The sequence below is a fragment of the Atta cephalotes genome, assembly GCF_000143395.1.
Source record: "Atta cephalotes unplaced genomic scaffold scaffold00010, whole genome shotgun sequence".
Lineage (NCBI taxonomy): Eukaryota > Metazoa > Arthropoda > Insecta > Hymenoptera > Formicidae > Atta > Atta cephalotes.
The window spans coordinates 786444-802275 of NW_012130074.1; the positions used below are offsets into that span (position 1 = coordinate 786444).

The window sequence follows — 15832 nt, forward strand, 5'->3', positions numbered from 1 at the left end:
TTGCATAGCCGCATAAACATATGCATAAAGAAATTAAATTATCCAATCACATTTTACGTATGTCTTTATAGAAGAAATGCAATTGGATAATTTGCTTTATGCACGTTTATGTGGCTATTCAAGTTTGTGAGGATATACCCTAACACGTAAGCAGTACAGAAATCAACATGTTGGGTTGCTATTTATTTTATGATCTTACGAATTCTACTGTGATTGGTCAAGCTTATTGCTTATATTTTGTTTTGCGTAGGAAGAGAAAATCTTCACAAAGTCTCTCTCCGGGAAGACTCTCAGGCAATTCTAACCGGGTCCTTAAGAACAGAATTTGTATCTGAAGAGGGGAAGACATCCGTTGACGGTTCGTTGGTATGCAGGATTCGACCGAGTTATGATCCGCGCATAAGGCGCAAGATATACCTACTCGGCCGTCTATTTACTAAAAACTCCCCCTGAAAAGTACTGCGTCCTTGATATATGCGAGAAGACGCCCTAGAATCACCTATCGGTATTACGTCAGGACGCATCCTCTGTGCCTTTAGAATTATGCTTCCATCGCTTACGGGTTACTGAACTACTTATAAACGCTAAGATATAAATACAACTACAGTCGAACCTCTATAAAAGCAATTTCTCGGGACTGATCGATCTCCGTAAAAGTAAACAAATGCGCTAGCATATGCTCGATTACTATATGGAGGGAAGGTTAAGTCACGACTTTTACGGAGGTTCGATTGTATTTACAAAAACTATATATAATATATATACGTTCGCTTAAATCAGGGAGCCGGAGCAGGCAGGGCCCATCTTCGAGTCTCATTTTGATGCGCTCGTTCTGCCTCTTTTTTCCTCGTCATGACGGTCTCGCAATACATTGCGGCCGTCTATTTTAGGAGAGAGAGCCCATAATGGTCTCCATATATTCCACCGCCATATTCTCTCCAAATCCATATCTAGCTCTAGTTTATGGAAGAGCACCCCTCCCTCCCCGTTCTGCCGTCTAGATGGGACAATACAGGAGAGTGTGCCTCCCCAGTTCATCGCCGCCCTACAATGGGCACAAATCGGGGATTCCGGAATCCCGTCCTATTTATTTCACAGAGATAAGTTTCAAAACAACCATATCCCGTCAAGATCTGAATCATGCGGAAGATAAAGTCACCATATGCTCTTCCCATCCTCTTCCAGTCTGCCCATCAGAGCATCTCTTGTAACGAACCCGGGCGCATCGGGAGGGAACTCGCAACTGCTGCCTCCATCGCGCCATGAATCTCTCTTCATTTTCGCAAATGAGAATCAGGATTCTCGGCGCTATTATCCCGTCCCGCTGCAAGATGTTCTGCCTACGTAGGTAGATACGCCTGCAGCGGTTCACGAATAATTTAAAAAGGATTCTCGTAAGTAAGCGCTACTGCCTCGTATGATCCTATATCCTCTTATAACTTTAAGCATGAATTGCCGCTGCAGCCGCGCCATATCCTTGCAAATGACCCGATCATCCATAGCTATCTGCGCCCAAACAGAGGCCCCATAAAAGATGATCGACGGCACGATGGCGGCCCAACGACGACATTCGTCGGGTCCGCTAATGTTGGCAGTCAACCTGCTCAACGCCACGGCTATCGATCTACTCTTTGATAGGAGAAGGCGAAAGTGGTCTCGAAAGGTCCACCGAGAGTCCAGAACAAGTTCTAGATATTTCTCGGTGGACCTTACCGAGACCATCGCTCCATAGAGATCCTTGCGACATCCTGCCCGCCGCTACTGTGTCTTGTTGATGGAGACTCTTAGGATCAACTGTTCGATGGATCCGACTTGATAACAGAGACCATCCCAAACTTTGCCTAAATCAGAGGTCTCTCAAAAGAGGGTTCCTTCACTACATGTTATCGGCGTAATAGAGTACCGAGCACCCGATCTGCAAAGCGTGTCTTAAGATCGAGATTAACATCCGATGTTCCATAGGATCAGTCCAAGGATCTTGAGGAACTCCGCAAATCATCTCTACGCGCATAAAGTAATCATACTATTAGCAAATGAAAATTTTAAATTGAAAATTTTAAATTTATGATCTTATTGGAGTGAAAAGGAGCGGAAATGGTACGCGAGAATGGATACTTGGAAGGACAGTCAGACTCTTGTCTCGCAGGTCAGACTCTTGTCTGCACAGAGGCGAATACCGCGAGTCGAACTTCTTTGTGCTCGTCTCGGAATATAGGTCAATGTCCTGCAAGGCCGCTATGACACTTGTTTCCTACAAGCGGTGCGATCGTCGGTCAAATTTCGAATCAAGGAATCTAATCATTTTAACCTGGGACTAGACAACGTGCGATCCTTGAAAAGGCAAAGCTAACGACTACGAAGTCTCAGGATTTTAAAATTTAGAGAATGAGAGAGATAAAAATTTAATAACATCGTTTATTATTACTAAACATTACTAATCTAAATTTAATGCATTACAAGGTTCAATTTAGAATTATAATATAATTATAATACAATTACAAAAAATAAAAAAAAGGTTACACATAAACAGAATTATTATTACAAACTAACTTTACACAAAAAAGAAAAATTTACAATTTACTTGACGACATTATTATTATATTATTATTAACTATTTTATATATAAATCGTCAGAAAGTGAAATTCAAGATGAGTAGTGCTGATTTTGTTTTTAATTTATTTTGCGTAACAGACGAAAGAGGAAAAAGATTGAAGAATTCCATCGGGACTACGAGGGGCATCCCAAAGTAAATTCTCTATCGTAAATAAAAAAACAGTTATATGAATAGCTTATGCATTATAGGGTTTTTTCTTTGGAATATATTAGCAACATTTTTGCAGGCAGAGTTGCCTTTACAGCAGCCATTGTTAGCCGAGTAAATTTTAATCATGGAAGCGCAATACAAGACTTGTCCAACTGCGAATTAAGATACTAGCTCCCGATTCCATTAGGTGTTCAACCTTCCCATATGTTTTACTGATTAAATTTTTTTTATATGCCCTAAAGTATTAAGAAACAGTTTTGGAATATCTTCAATAACACTGACATTAATGTCATTTCTTGCAAAATTTTCAAAACTAAATCACACTCCTAATAGAATAATATAACAATGATGAATTGATGATTTTCAATTAGATGTTCTTAACGTAAGTATTTGGATAGGCAATATTAAATATTAATTTTTTATAATAAATTACTAAGAAAATGTAATTTAGATATTAACGGCTTTGCAATAAAGCGATAATTGTTTTTCATAGCTATGATGATTGAAGTGATGGCTGGAAAATCGGCGGCTTTACATGGATTGGTACACGATGCCACGCCCTTTAGATTTGACGAAGAGAATACAGCTGTGGACTACTTTGGGAAATTATTAGAACTTGGTGGTTATAATTATTACGGAACTGAAAGAATGTATTCAGGCATTTATGGATGTGAGATGAACGCCAGTATCTTCTTTGGCATTGTGCATTACCAAAGATTGCGACACATGGTCTCTGACAAGTGGCAGGTAGTTAATTTATATTGACATTTAATGAGAACAGAATTTTTCATAATACATTGGAAATAAGACTGACATATAAATAAATTAATTAAGAAACGCTATGGTTAAACTTAGACATTGGACATAATTATTACTTTCGAAAATATAATCTGCGTGCAGTCATATATATCTGAAGTAAATATATTTAATATACACGTAAATTACATATAGAATTATTATTTCAATATCCAATTTTGATTGAATTGGTCGGTACTTCTTATTTAAAGGATTTTTCACATTCCTTTTTTATTTTATATTTATATTGCTTTTTTGTGTATTTACATTTTGATTGCAATTCCCATTTGGCTGATTTATTTTTTGTCTTATTTGTTTTTTTAAATCTATTTTTAATATACATAGTTCGATAGTGAGCTACTTTGTTTTTTAAATTATAATAGAAATGGGCTAAACATATCTCATTTTCAGGTGAGAAGTACCGGACCGATTGATATGTTAACGAGGCAACCTATTAAAGGTCGTCGGCGTGGTGGTGGTATTCGATTTGGAGAGATGGAACGAGACGCTTTGATTTCTCATGGTTGCTCATATCTTCTTCAAGATCGTCTCTTTCATTGTTCTGATAAAATAACAGTAAGCAACAAGATATAATTTTTTTATATTCTTTTTTTTAAATATGCTAATATACTCATTAAGCATTATGTACACATGATTTAATCATATATCAGATCTGATTATTTAATCACAAATATCTGATTAAAATATTTATGATAAATATTATTTATTTGCAGACTTTAGCATGTCATAAATGCGGCTCTTTACTTGGATCAGAATTAACAGTGACAAATAGAAGTGATGAGGATGATAAAAGATGTCGTTTATGTGGTGAAGAAGATACTGTAGACGAAATCGAGATACCATATATCTTTAAATTTCTTGTAATACAACTAGCGTCCTGCAATATAAACATTAAATTGAAATTTAGGCAAGTGTAACATGAAAACATGTCTGTACGAAATATGCGTATACAGTTTTTCTCAACAGAATAAAATTTTATTTTTTTCTTTTTCTAAAATTCCAGAGAACAAATTCTTTTCATAAGACTAAGATATTACACGATAAAGTTTATTACACCGATGTTTTATATTTATTTCATATTCGCGACATAAAAGATCTATATATACATTCGATCAATAGTTTATTACAAAAATTAAGACGCTTGAGTAATCACCATAGCCACATTGAATCGTGACGTCAGAAGCGAGAAATGATACGTTAATTTTTATTATATGCTATTTATAAATAAAGACAATTTGGATAAAACAAAATGATGAGATTGCTTTAAAATATTTATAAATTATAAATGGATGAAAACTATGCTTATCCTTCTTAACAGTCAGTAAAAAGTGATAAAAGGCACGTGTAAGTGAAAATAAGCTACGTATGCGCATTGAATAAAAGTACTTAATGTGCCTTTTATCACTTTTTACGATTATTTATTGACTGTTAAGGAGGATAAGCATAGTTTTTTACAAATGTTTTAAAGCAATCTCGTTATTTTGTATTATCTAAATTTTCTTTATTTATAAATTTTTTTTATTTATAAATGGCACGTAATAAAAATTAACCTGTCATTTCTCGTTTCTGATGTCATGATTCAATATATTGTGATGACTATTCAGGAGCCTTAACTTGCACAAAAAAGATGGACTTAGTTATATATCTTCTCTTTTTTTTACAATAATATAGAATGGAAGGGAATATATGTATCTTGAATTTTATATAATTTACAATAAGCAGATGATAATTATATCATGCGAACTATATAATACTCTCGAAACTTTTCGAAATCAGAAAATTTGCAAGTTGCAAATTGAATATTCAAGCTTTCGCTGGCACTTGTACTCCAGGTTTGTTAGTAGATGCTCCAGATGCACCTGTCTGTTCTTTCTCTAATTGCTTTCCAAGATACTCCCTAGATAATAAACATAAATTTGAGAAATATTTACAAAATTATAATTAAATTAAAAAATATATAGATCATGTTCCGATATACTACCAGTATTGAAAATAATTGTTTTAGATATATACATGAAATAATAAAAGATGAGTAAAATTTTTTAAATTCTGTAACTTACCAATTATGTACCATAAGTTTTTGTACTGCAAGAAGAGCCTCGTATCTAACATTAGGATCTTCGTGTCCAAGAAGTTGCATTACGCGCTGTTTTCCACCAAGTTGTTCAATTATGCTAAAATAAACAATATTTTAATAAATTATAATTGTAGATAGAATTTAACATGATATTTCTATAAGTTAAACATACTGCTTGCCACGTGGATAATGGCGCACGTATTCGCCAATATCGAAACTAGTCACGCTGAGAACAAGCGGGTCTTTACTAGTTTCTAATAGGTGAACCAGAATTCGCAAGAGTTCGTAATTCTTTTCGTTAAGACGATTAGCGTTCTCACGCCAGAATTTGCCCGATTTGTGAACAGGAGACCATTCTAGACGACCAGATTTTACTTCCGTCGAATATTCATCGAATGAACTTAGATCCTGCACAGATGCTTGCAGTTTGTCATTGAGGAACTCGATATCATCAGTGATGTCCTCGTCATCAAACTTTCGTTGACATAATATCGAAAGCTGTTTCAACACCTTGCATTGTACCATAGCGATGCAATGTTCCTTAGCTACTTGTCCATCTTCTACTTTCTCAATCAAATTCTGTTAATAAAAAAAATACCAACTTTGAGATAATTAAAATTAACTATTTTTTTACTCTATAACACATCCCAACTTACTCTAAACACTGCAAGTATAATACGTGTTACTTTTTCTTTGACTGAGTCGCTGAGTATATCAGCAAGAATGGGTATGACATTGAATCTACAATGTATCATGTAAGACAACATAATAATAATTGAATATGATCTATTAGAGCATTTTTAGTAAAACAACTGGAAACAAAGGATATGCTACTCACTTATTCATTTTTTCTGCCAAGAGAGGATTGAAAGTAAGTACCCACAAACAAAAAATAAGTTGATATTGTACTTGGAAGTTTACTCTGCCAGACAGAACGCTGAGAAGAGTCGAAATTCCATCGACAGACACAAATGCAAAGCGATATTCGTCTATACGAAGCATCATTTGTAAACATCGTGCCACTGATTGAATGTACTCATTGTTCTAAATAAAATAAAATAAAAATAATATATACATATATTGTATATATTATTAATAATATATACTCTATAAGTTTTTCTTTACAAAAATACAAGATAAGAAACAAAGACAGTGAATTTTCCTTCAATTTAAAAAGTAAGCGTTTAATAAATGTTGCTACATGCAAAAGTACGATTGTAAAATAATTTTATTTTAAAGAAAAAAAAAAGATTTAACATTTATTGAGAAAAAAAGTAGATTTTGTAAGTTTCAAAATTAGTTTAAGGTTTTAAGGAATTCGCATTTGTAAACGTAACATTCACATAAAATAGACTCTTAAAGCATAAATCATGCATATCTGTATTTTCAAACTTTATTCAAATATTGGCTGCGTTCAATAAAGAAAGCAGCTTTGCAACTGTTATAAAATTTTTCAATACGATTGGTTCTTGCTTTTGGTTTCTTATAAATCTAAACGTATAATCGATCATGTTTTGAAAAATTTTGCAACAGTTGCAAAACTGCTTTTTCTGCTGAACACAGCCATTATCAAACTTTCACCAACCCTAAATGTAAGAGATACTTTTGTACGCAGAACATTATTAAATGTTCCGATGAATTATTAGTGGCTCGTTTATTGGCAGAATGTGATTTAAAAAATGTACTTCACAATTCGTTTAGAATAATAAGTGCGAGATATTAAACATTTCGACGAATATTAGTGACTCGCTTGTTGACAGAATGTAATTTAAAAAACATACGTCATGTCAATTCGTTTAGAGTAATAAATAATACTACTGTGATTAGTCGTTAAAAAACCAACCGGATTGAACAATTCGTGCAGTTCATTGGCCTCCTTGGCCTGCTCCACAGTAGTATCTTGTTCTAGTCCCGCATGCAAGTCTGTACGATCCTGAAGAGCATCGAACTAAAATCCCATCTCTCATTTCATTTTATCTGTTACAAATTCTATTGTAATTTAAAATGCTCATATTTGAAGCTTGAACACGGGAAACAAAATATCTAGTTGTCAGTCGCAAGACAATTTACCGTTTTATTTGGTTAGTTATGCTTATATTTAATTTACGACTCTATCAATTTTCCAGACTTTTATTACGTAAATTTTAATAATCTCCGGATTGCCACAATCCATCGGATTAGTATGTTATAAAGGAAATATTTAATTAATTTCATAAAACAGCAATATCATAAATAATATCAATTAAATTATATAAAGTATATAAAATTATAATTTTAAATTAGTGTTAGTATCGTAAAGAAAGCATTAAATTCTTAAATTGTTAAATATTAAATTAAATTTTAAGTTAAATTTTCATTAAATATAAATGTGAAAGAGATGCATGATTATTTTTAAAGAAACCGTGTCAAGTGTAAAGGTGCGTGCAGACGTGAACATTTTTGCGCGCACAAACAGCTTGCGCGATCCGTCACTTGTCGATACATTAAACCAAGCAGATGGGCACTACTCACGGGCGCCCACTGCCCAACTGCTCGTTGGCAGTAGTTGAACGCGCTGGGCAATAAATTGAACGTCTTTGAGCAATAAATGATATGAAGAAAAATAACAAAATTGTGTCACATGGAAGATGCATTTTCTTTCTCTTGTATAATTTCGGTTCATATGTAAATAAAAAAAATTCATATGTAATAAAAAAAATAAGATAATTAAACAAATAATTAGAAAAATAATTTTTACATAGTTTGAAATTCTTTTATATTATGTATAAAATTCTTTTGTATTATGTCTGTATGTGTTTTCTTTCTTTTTTACAATCGCTGTTTGACATATTAGAAAAATATTAGGAATTGAAAAAGAATTAGAAGAACAATTTTTGCTTTGTTTTTAAATAAAAACTACAGATTAAAGAAATGAGAAAAAATGTACATAATCATATACAATAATAAATGAAAAGTATATATAATTATATATAGAATATTATATGTGACACAATTTTATTTTTTGTACAGAAAAAATAAAATTGTCACATTAAATAATATTCTATATATAATTATATATATTTTTTTATATATTATACAGAATGGGGAAAAAGTCGATACTTCTGAATAACTCGGAAAATATAAGTTTTCTAGAGAAATGTTTTAGACAAAAATTATATCTTAAAATAATATCTTAAAAAGATCTATTTACTAATCTTATCTTATAATCAGTTTGACCATGTTATGTTTGACCAGAACATGATCCTGAATAACATTTAAGAGGTTTTAGCCGTTGATCGGATACCTTGCCAATGCCGGCGGTACTATAACTTTTAAGCTTTATAACTCGAAAAGAACTTAATGAAAAATAACTTTTTTATTACAGTGTTTTGAAAAGCTCTTGACAGCCATTAAATTCTGATATCAAAAATAGAATGTTTCATTTTAAAAAATCGATATGACTCGACTTTGGTCAAGAATGCCATCCCGAAGTCAAACTGATAAGATCAGTAAATATCTTTTTAAGCGCTACAACTTTTGTCTGAAACATTTTTCTATAAAACTTATATTTTCCGAGTTATTCAAGAATGTTGATCTTTTTTTCCCATTCTATATACGATTATGTACAATTTTTCATTTCTTTAACTTGTAGGTTTTATTTAAAAACAAAGCAAAAATTGTTTTAATTTTTCAATTTTTCTTAATATTTTTCTATATCGAACAGCGATTGTAAAAAAGAAAGAAAATGTATATAGGCATTTTATACATAAACAACACAAAGTCGATATAAATTGAGTGGAGAAATCAAGAGTCGACTTCAAAGTCAGCCCGAATGTTGACTCAGAGAGCTGTACTCGAAGAGCGTTGTTGGTTTCGTTTACGGCGGAGTGAAGAGTCTTCGCCAGCGAAGCTATGAATAGTTTATACTCCCTTTATAGTCAACTAATACTTGATGAATGTGTCAAACAAAATTAACATTCGACATTCTAAGTCAACTGAAAGCCGACTGTAAGTAGACTGGAGAAGAGACTTTTTAATCAAATCTGGGTCTCTAGTCTGTAACTGTTTTACATGCCTACCGACAGTTACAGAATAGAGGATCTGAATCGATTAATAATCGATTAATAGTTGACAAATGTTTCGAAAACAATCGACTATTATTAATCGAGTTAATAAAAATTGACAAATTATCGAATAGTCAATTTTTGAATGTTAATGTTCTATTTTTTTTAAGTTAACTTATTTAGGATATTTGTGATAATTAAAAAATATTTTACAATCATCCTAATAACAAAAAAAAATGGAATGTAAGCTAAAAGTAGCATTGAACTAATCTTAAATATGGGCTGATGCTCCGCTGCGTGGTCCTCACGCGGCGGCAGTCGGAACTCGCGCCGCCGACTTATATTGTAGTTGACTAAAACATGTTTGACTAACAATCGATTGTGCTTAGTTGACTTTTAGTCGACTTTCAGAAGTCAATTAATAGTCAGCAAATAATATAAGCAATTGCTATCGACTATAAGATTTGAAAGTTGACTTTAAATTAACTGGGAACAGCCGACTGACTTGTCATAGTCGACTGTAAGCGGACTGAGAAAAATCGACTATAAATTGAAAAATAGTCATTCGTGTTGTGTAGATATGATAATGCAAAAGATATTTCAGAAATATTAAAAAATATTCTTTTATACAAATTTAGATAACATAAATAATATAAATAATAACAATGTATGTTTCGAATAAATGTTTCTTATAACAATAATAACACTTAATTCATAAATGATTGATGATTACAATTTTGATATTATTTGCGAAATAAAGTTAGTATTTGTGAATAAAGTTGACTGTAGATATGCACAATAGCCGGGTATTCGCAGGTGCCCGCGGGTGCTTGTGTCCAATTTCAGCATTTTGCAGATTCCTGCATTAAACGATTTTCGTGCGAAGCGGCGCTCAGTGGACGTGTCTAAGGAACGAAAATGCCGTGTGTGAACAAAACCATAGAATGGTTCTAATAAAAGAGTAATTAATAGACGAGTATGAAAAGTTACCGGTGCGATGTTGTGGGATTCTAAACACTCATTTCACTTCCATAGTAATAATAAAAAGGTCGATACTTGGCAAATAATTGTGAAAAACATGAATATAGATGTATTAGCAGCAAACAAAAAAAATTGGCAATTTACTTCTCTCCTTTCGCAGAGAAAAAGCAATGACTAGAAAAAATATTTATTTTATGCACAAAATAGTATGTATTACAATGTATGCGCTTTAGCTGCTACAACTGTCCCTTGACGACATTTTGCTACTTATTCCGGCGAATGATTGGAGCACAATTTTACGCGCATGAACAATACGAATGGACATCGAAAAAAGTCTCCGAGCATTCGTACGCGCAAACTGTTCGTGCACGTGCTGTGTGCTCATATTTATACGCATCTTTAGATTACTAAATACATGCAGTTAAAAACGTTTTCAATTATGCCAAGGCAGGACAATAATAGACAAAGCAACTAACACTACAGTCCTTAAACATAGACTATTTGGCTGTAAAACAAATATATGCATTTTTCAATAGTAAAACTTTCTCTTTATACAGATAGCTCTAAATGATCTCCAATTGACCTTGATCTTGATCCTCAAGGAGATCCTCGAAGTCACTGACCCTTTCCGTCGCTCGTTACTCATTAAAAAGTTACGAACAAAAAACAATTTTTATGAACAGTACGTAATTTTCAAACACAAGATACAGCAATATTTTTCTTTGATAGAGGGAAGTGGGGATAGACTTTCGCATGGAAAATCGTGCGCCTCTTGGCAGAAATAGAGGTGAAAATTGCGCTCTTGAAATAGAGGAAGAGATAGGTGAAAGTCGCTTCGCATGGAAATTCGTGTGCTCTTGAAGAGGAGGGGATGAAAGCATAGAGCTTATACTACTAGAGAGGGAATGCGAAGGTCTATCCAAACAATGAGTGGAACGTGTAAGAGACTGAGAGATAGAAGATGTATATTTCTATTCTGCTCAGAAACTTTTCTTCTTTCGATAGAAAAGGATAAAAAGATATATTTCTGTCCTGCAGTAACTTTTCTTCTTTCTGTACATGTGCCAAAAGAGGATAGAACTTCTGTCTCTCAATTTTGCTCATAGCTCGACGTCCGTATTCTCCTTCTATAATATAAGCTCTATGGGTGAAAGTCGCATGGAAAGTCATATCGGTCATGCGCCCTTTGATAGGGGGGAGGGGGAGGGAAGAAATGGAATGAAACTCGCCTTGCGTAGAAAGTCATGCGCTCCTTAACAGGGGGAAGGGATGGAGTAAAACTCGTTTCGCATGGAAAATCGTGCGCTCCTTGGCAAGGTGGGAGATGAGATGAAACTCAAGGGAAAATACTGCTGAAATATGTACTTTGAGAAAATTATATACTATTCATAAAAATTGTTTTGTTCATAACTTTTTAATGAATAACGAGCGACAGAAAAGGTTGGAGATCATTTGAGACTAACTGTGCAAAAGGAAAATTTTATTCATTTTCACTTGAAAAAAAATGGATTACAAAAGTTAAATACAAATGGTCTGTATTAGTACATTTTAAATCATATCTATATATTTAAATTATATTTTAAATCATATCTATATTTAAATACATTATAAATATATATATATATATATATATATATATATATATATATATAAACATATATATAAGTATATATTCTAATATACAGGGTGTTTGGAATTTAAATGTTAAAACTTTAGGAGCATGTAGTAAATTAAAAGTAAAAAAATTCATGACAAAAATGTGCTTCTTTTTTGCTTCGTTTTGGAAAAATTGACAAAAAAGACAAAACGTAATTATTTCGTTCTTGCTCTGAAATATTATCGTTGCTGAAATCGTGCAATAATCGTGAAAACAATAATAATAATAATTCTAGTTTTGAGAACTTTTTTGTTTGTTTACATTCTGCCTTTCTTTTATAAATTGTCAGTTACTTGTCAAAAGTCATCAGAATGAATTACTAGTATCTTGGTCACCTCGATCATCTGATTTGATATCATTAGACTTCTTTGTGTGAAGATCCCTAAAGCAGGAAGTTTATTCGTCGTCCATTAACTCTAGAGAATAATTGAGAAATCGAATCGGAGTTGCAGTGCATCAAATATCATTAGATCAACTTGGCTGCAATACGAGCTGTTCGTATTAGATGCAATGCTTGCATTGTTGCAAGAGTCAATATTTTGAACAATATCTACATTAAACAAGTGAATAAATACAATGTGAATAAGTAATGAGAAAGTACAAAAATGAAAACTACGTTTTGTCTTTTTTGCGATTTCCAAAACGATGCAAAAACGAACATATTTCTATAGGATTTTTTTTCTTAGTTTATCAATCCCCTACACACACTCCCGAAGTTTTGACATTTAAATTCCAAGTACCCTATGTATATATAGAGTATATCCTCTAACTTGATCATTTAAAATATCTCCGTTATTTTTAATGATACGAGAAAATACCAAAGGAGAAAGTTATTCGATTTATAGAAGCATTATTATTATGATAAGTAAACAATTTTTTTCAGTCATATTTTTTGAGATTTTAAGGTCATTTCCCTACTTTTTAAAATAGAATTACATGATTTTTTTACACAATATGATTCCTCTAAATATTCTGCATATAAAAGCATTAAAGTAGAGATATTAAAAACCAATAGTTTACGAGATATTAAATATTTTATACTTTATTGGCACATATTAAAATGTTAATGTGCTTATTTAAAAATTATCATTTGGCATGCATATTTTTTAAAGCAACTATGGGTTTCCTTTCTACAAATTGATTCATCTCATTCAGTTCATAAAAGTATTATTAAGATACAATTATCAAAAAATTAATAGTTTACGAATTATTTAACATTTTATGTAAATATGTGTCATAATAAAATATAAAATATTTCATAAATTATTGATTCTTTGATATCTCTACCTTATATTAATATTTTTATATACAGAATAATTAGAAGAATCATATTATGTAAAAAAATCATATAGTTCTATCAAAATGTGGAGGTAACCTTGAAATCTCAAAAAATATGATCTTGAAAAAAATATTTATTCATCATAATATGTGTCCGTTCTTGGTGTAAGTAATAAAAGTAAAGATTTTTGAAACTATATAGGCAAGTTTGATTTCATAAGCTATGTGAAATATGACTGGAAGAAATGAGTAGAAAAAAGTTGAGGGGGAATTACCTAATTCACATAAATGGGAATGTATATACGCACATAGAAAAAAGAAAAGAGGCAGGGCCATAGGGAGATTTATAGGTGTAAAGAAAAACTAGGCAGAGAAATCGAACTTGATATATAAAAATAAAGAAATAGTAGCAATGTCGATTATAGATATAGAAGAGAAGAAGATTGTAATAATATCGGTATACAATAGGGGAAGCTGGAAAAATTTAGAAGAAAAATTAAAAAGAATTCTAGGGGACATGGAAATAATAATAGATGGGGGGGAGGAAATAGTAATAGATGGGGATTTTAATGTAAGAAGTAAGTGTTGAGTGGGAAGAAAAAATAGAAAGGAGAAGTAAAGACAAAGTGATAGGAAACAGAAGAAAAGAGTTGGTAGATTGGGCACAAAGGATACATTTTAAACAGATCGATGGAAGAAGATTAGAATGGGGAATATACTTATGTAAGTTATAGAGGTAATACGATTATTGACTATGTGATTGAAATGAAAGATATAAGAGAAAAGATATGAGAAAAGATATAAGAGAAAACGTAAGGGAATTTGCGATAGGAGATAGGGTGGACTCGGATCACATGCCGCTACTTAACATGGAAGGAGAAGAGGAGAGGCAGAAATCAAAGAAAAAAAAGCAAGGAATAAAAGAAAATTGTATGGAACCAGATCATAATAAAATATCAAGAAAAGATAGAAATCTTAGCTGGTGAAGCATCAAAAAGGAGTAACAATAGAGGTAGAGAATCAAAAAAATTGCATGGAGCGATGATCAAGAGAAAGGTAAAAATCAAAAGATTTGAATTAGGACACAAGGATTAATGGGATAGAAATTGTACTAGGAAGAAGAGAGAAATACAGAGAATATATAGCAGATGGAGATTAAAAAAAATAGATGAGAGAGAATACATGGAAGAAAGAAAAAAATTTAAGGAGCTGAAGGAGAAGCAAAAAGAGAGAAGAGGAAACGGAATTGAGATATTTGAAGAGAGAGGCAGATGTACGGAAATTTATAAACAAAAAAAAGTAAGACGATATGAAGAAATAATAACATTGAGACAAAGAAATAGAGGCAACATTTTATGAATTTTTTAAGCGATAATGAAATGAATGCACAAGAAAAAGAGGAAATGGAGGCAAGAGACAGAGAAGAAAGACAGGAGGTGAAAGAAAAAGGAAGAAGGCCAGATTAGGAGGGGCACTAAAGAAGAACAAGAAGGGTATAAAATCTCGGAAGCATGGAAATATGCGGAAGGTACGTTACAGAAGGACATGATAGAATTATTGGAACAAGTTTGGAGATAAGGAGAGATATTTGAAGATTGGAGGCAAAATATTATTGTGCCATTATGTATATATATAAGAGAGAAGACACAGAATCAGTAGGAAATTATAGAGGGATATCGTTATTGTGTACAGTGTACAAATGGTATGTGGAAATACTAAGAATTAAATTGGAAGAAAAAGAATAGAGAAGAAAAAATCATAATCCCGAAGGCGCAAACAGGATTCAGAAAAAGCAGGTCGATGATGGATCACATATTTGCACTGAATCATCTAATTCAAAAGAACAAGCAGACAGAAGGTAGGAAGAGGAAAGCTTATATATGCTTTCTTTGCGGATCTGAAGGCAGCTTTCGACAGAGTAGATAGAGATGTATTCTGGGAGTTACTAAGGAGATGTAGAATCAAGGAGCAACTGATAAGGAGATTGAAGTATATATATATATGAGGACACAGAGATCCTCATATATATAACCCAAAGGTTATGGTCAGAACAAGCAGAAGTTTGACAGAAGAATTTTCTAGATAAGAAGAGGAGTTAGGACTGTGTCCTCAGTCCACTCCTATTTAATTTGTATATTGCGGATCTTGACAAAGAGTTAAAAAATAGAAATATATATATATATATATATATATATATATATATATATATATATAG

General features: G+C 32.4%; 2 protein-coding genes across 2 annotated transcripts in view; one reads left to right on the top strand and one right to left on the bottom strand.

Annotated features, from left to right (window-relative positions):
* LOC105627676 (DNA-directed RNA polymerase I subunit RPA2) overlaps positions 1-4498 on the top strand; it is a 44929-nt gene extending 40431 nt beyond the window's left edge. Inside the window, exons 14-16 of the mRNA XM_012208955.1 lie at positions 3259-3512; positions 3972-4136; positions 4295-4498. Coding sequence (XP_012064345.1) covers positions 3259-3512; positions 3972-4136; positions 4295-4498 — 623 coding nt within the window. The remainder of the gene's footprint in view (positions 1-3258; positions 3513-3971; positions 4137-4294) is intronic.
* Positions 4499-5384: 886 nt separating this feature from the next.
* Positions 5385-15832, bottom strand: part of LOC105627677 (V-type proton ATPase subunit H) — a 22095-nt gene continuing 11647 nt past the window's right edge. Inside the window, exons 5-9 of the mRNA XM_012208956.1 lie at positions 6497-6702; positions 6315-6399; positions 5831-6237; positions 5642-5755; positions 5385-5478 (exon numbers count right to left, since the gene is read on the bottom strand). Coding sequence (XP_012064346.1) covers positions 5385-5478; positions 5642-5755; positions 5831-6237; positions 6315-6399; positions 6497-6702 — 906 coding nt within the window. The remainder of the gene's footprint in view (positions 5479-5641; positions 5756-5830; positions 6238-6314; positions 6400-6496; positions 6703-15832) is intronic.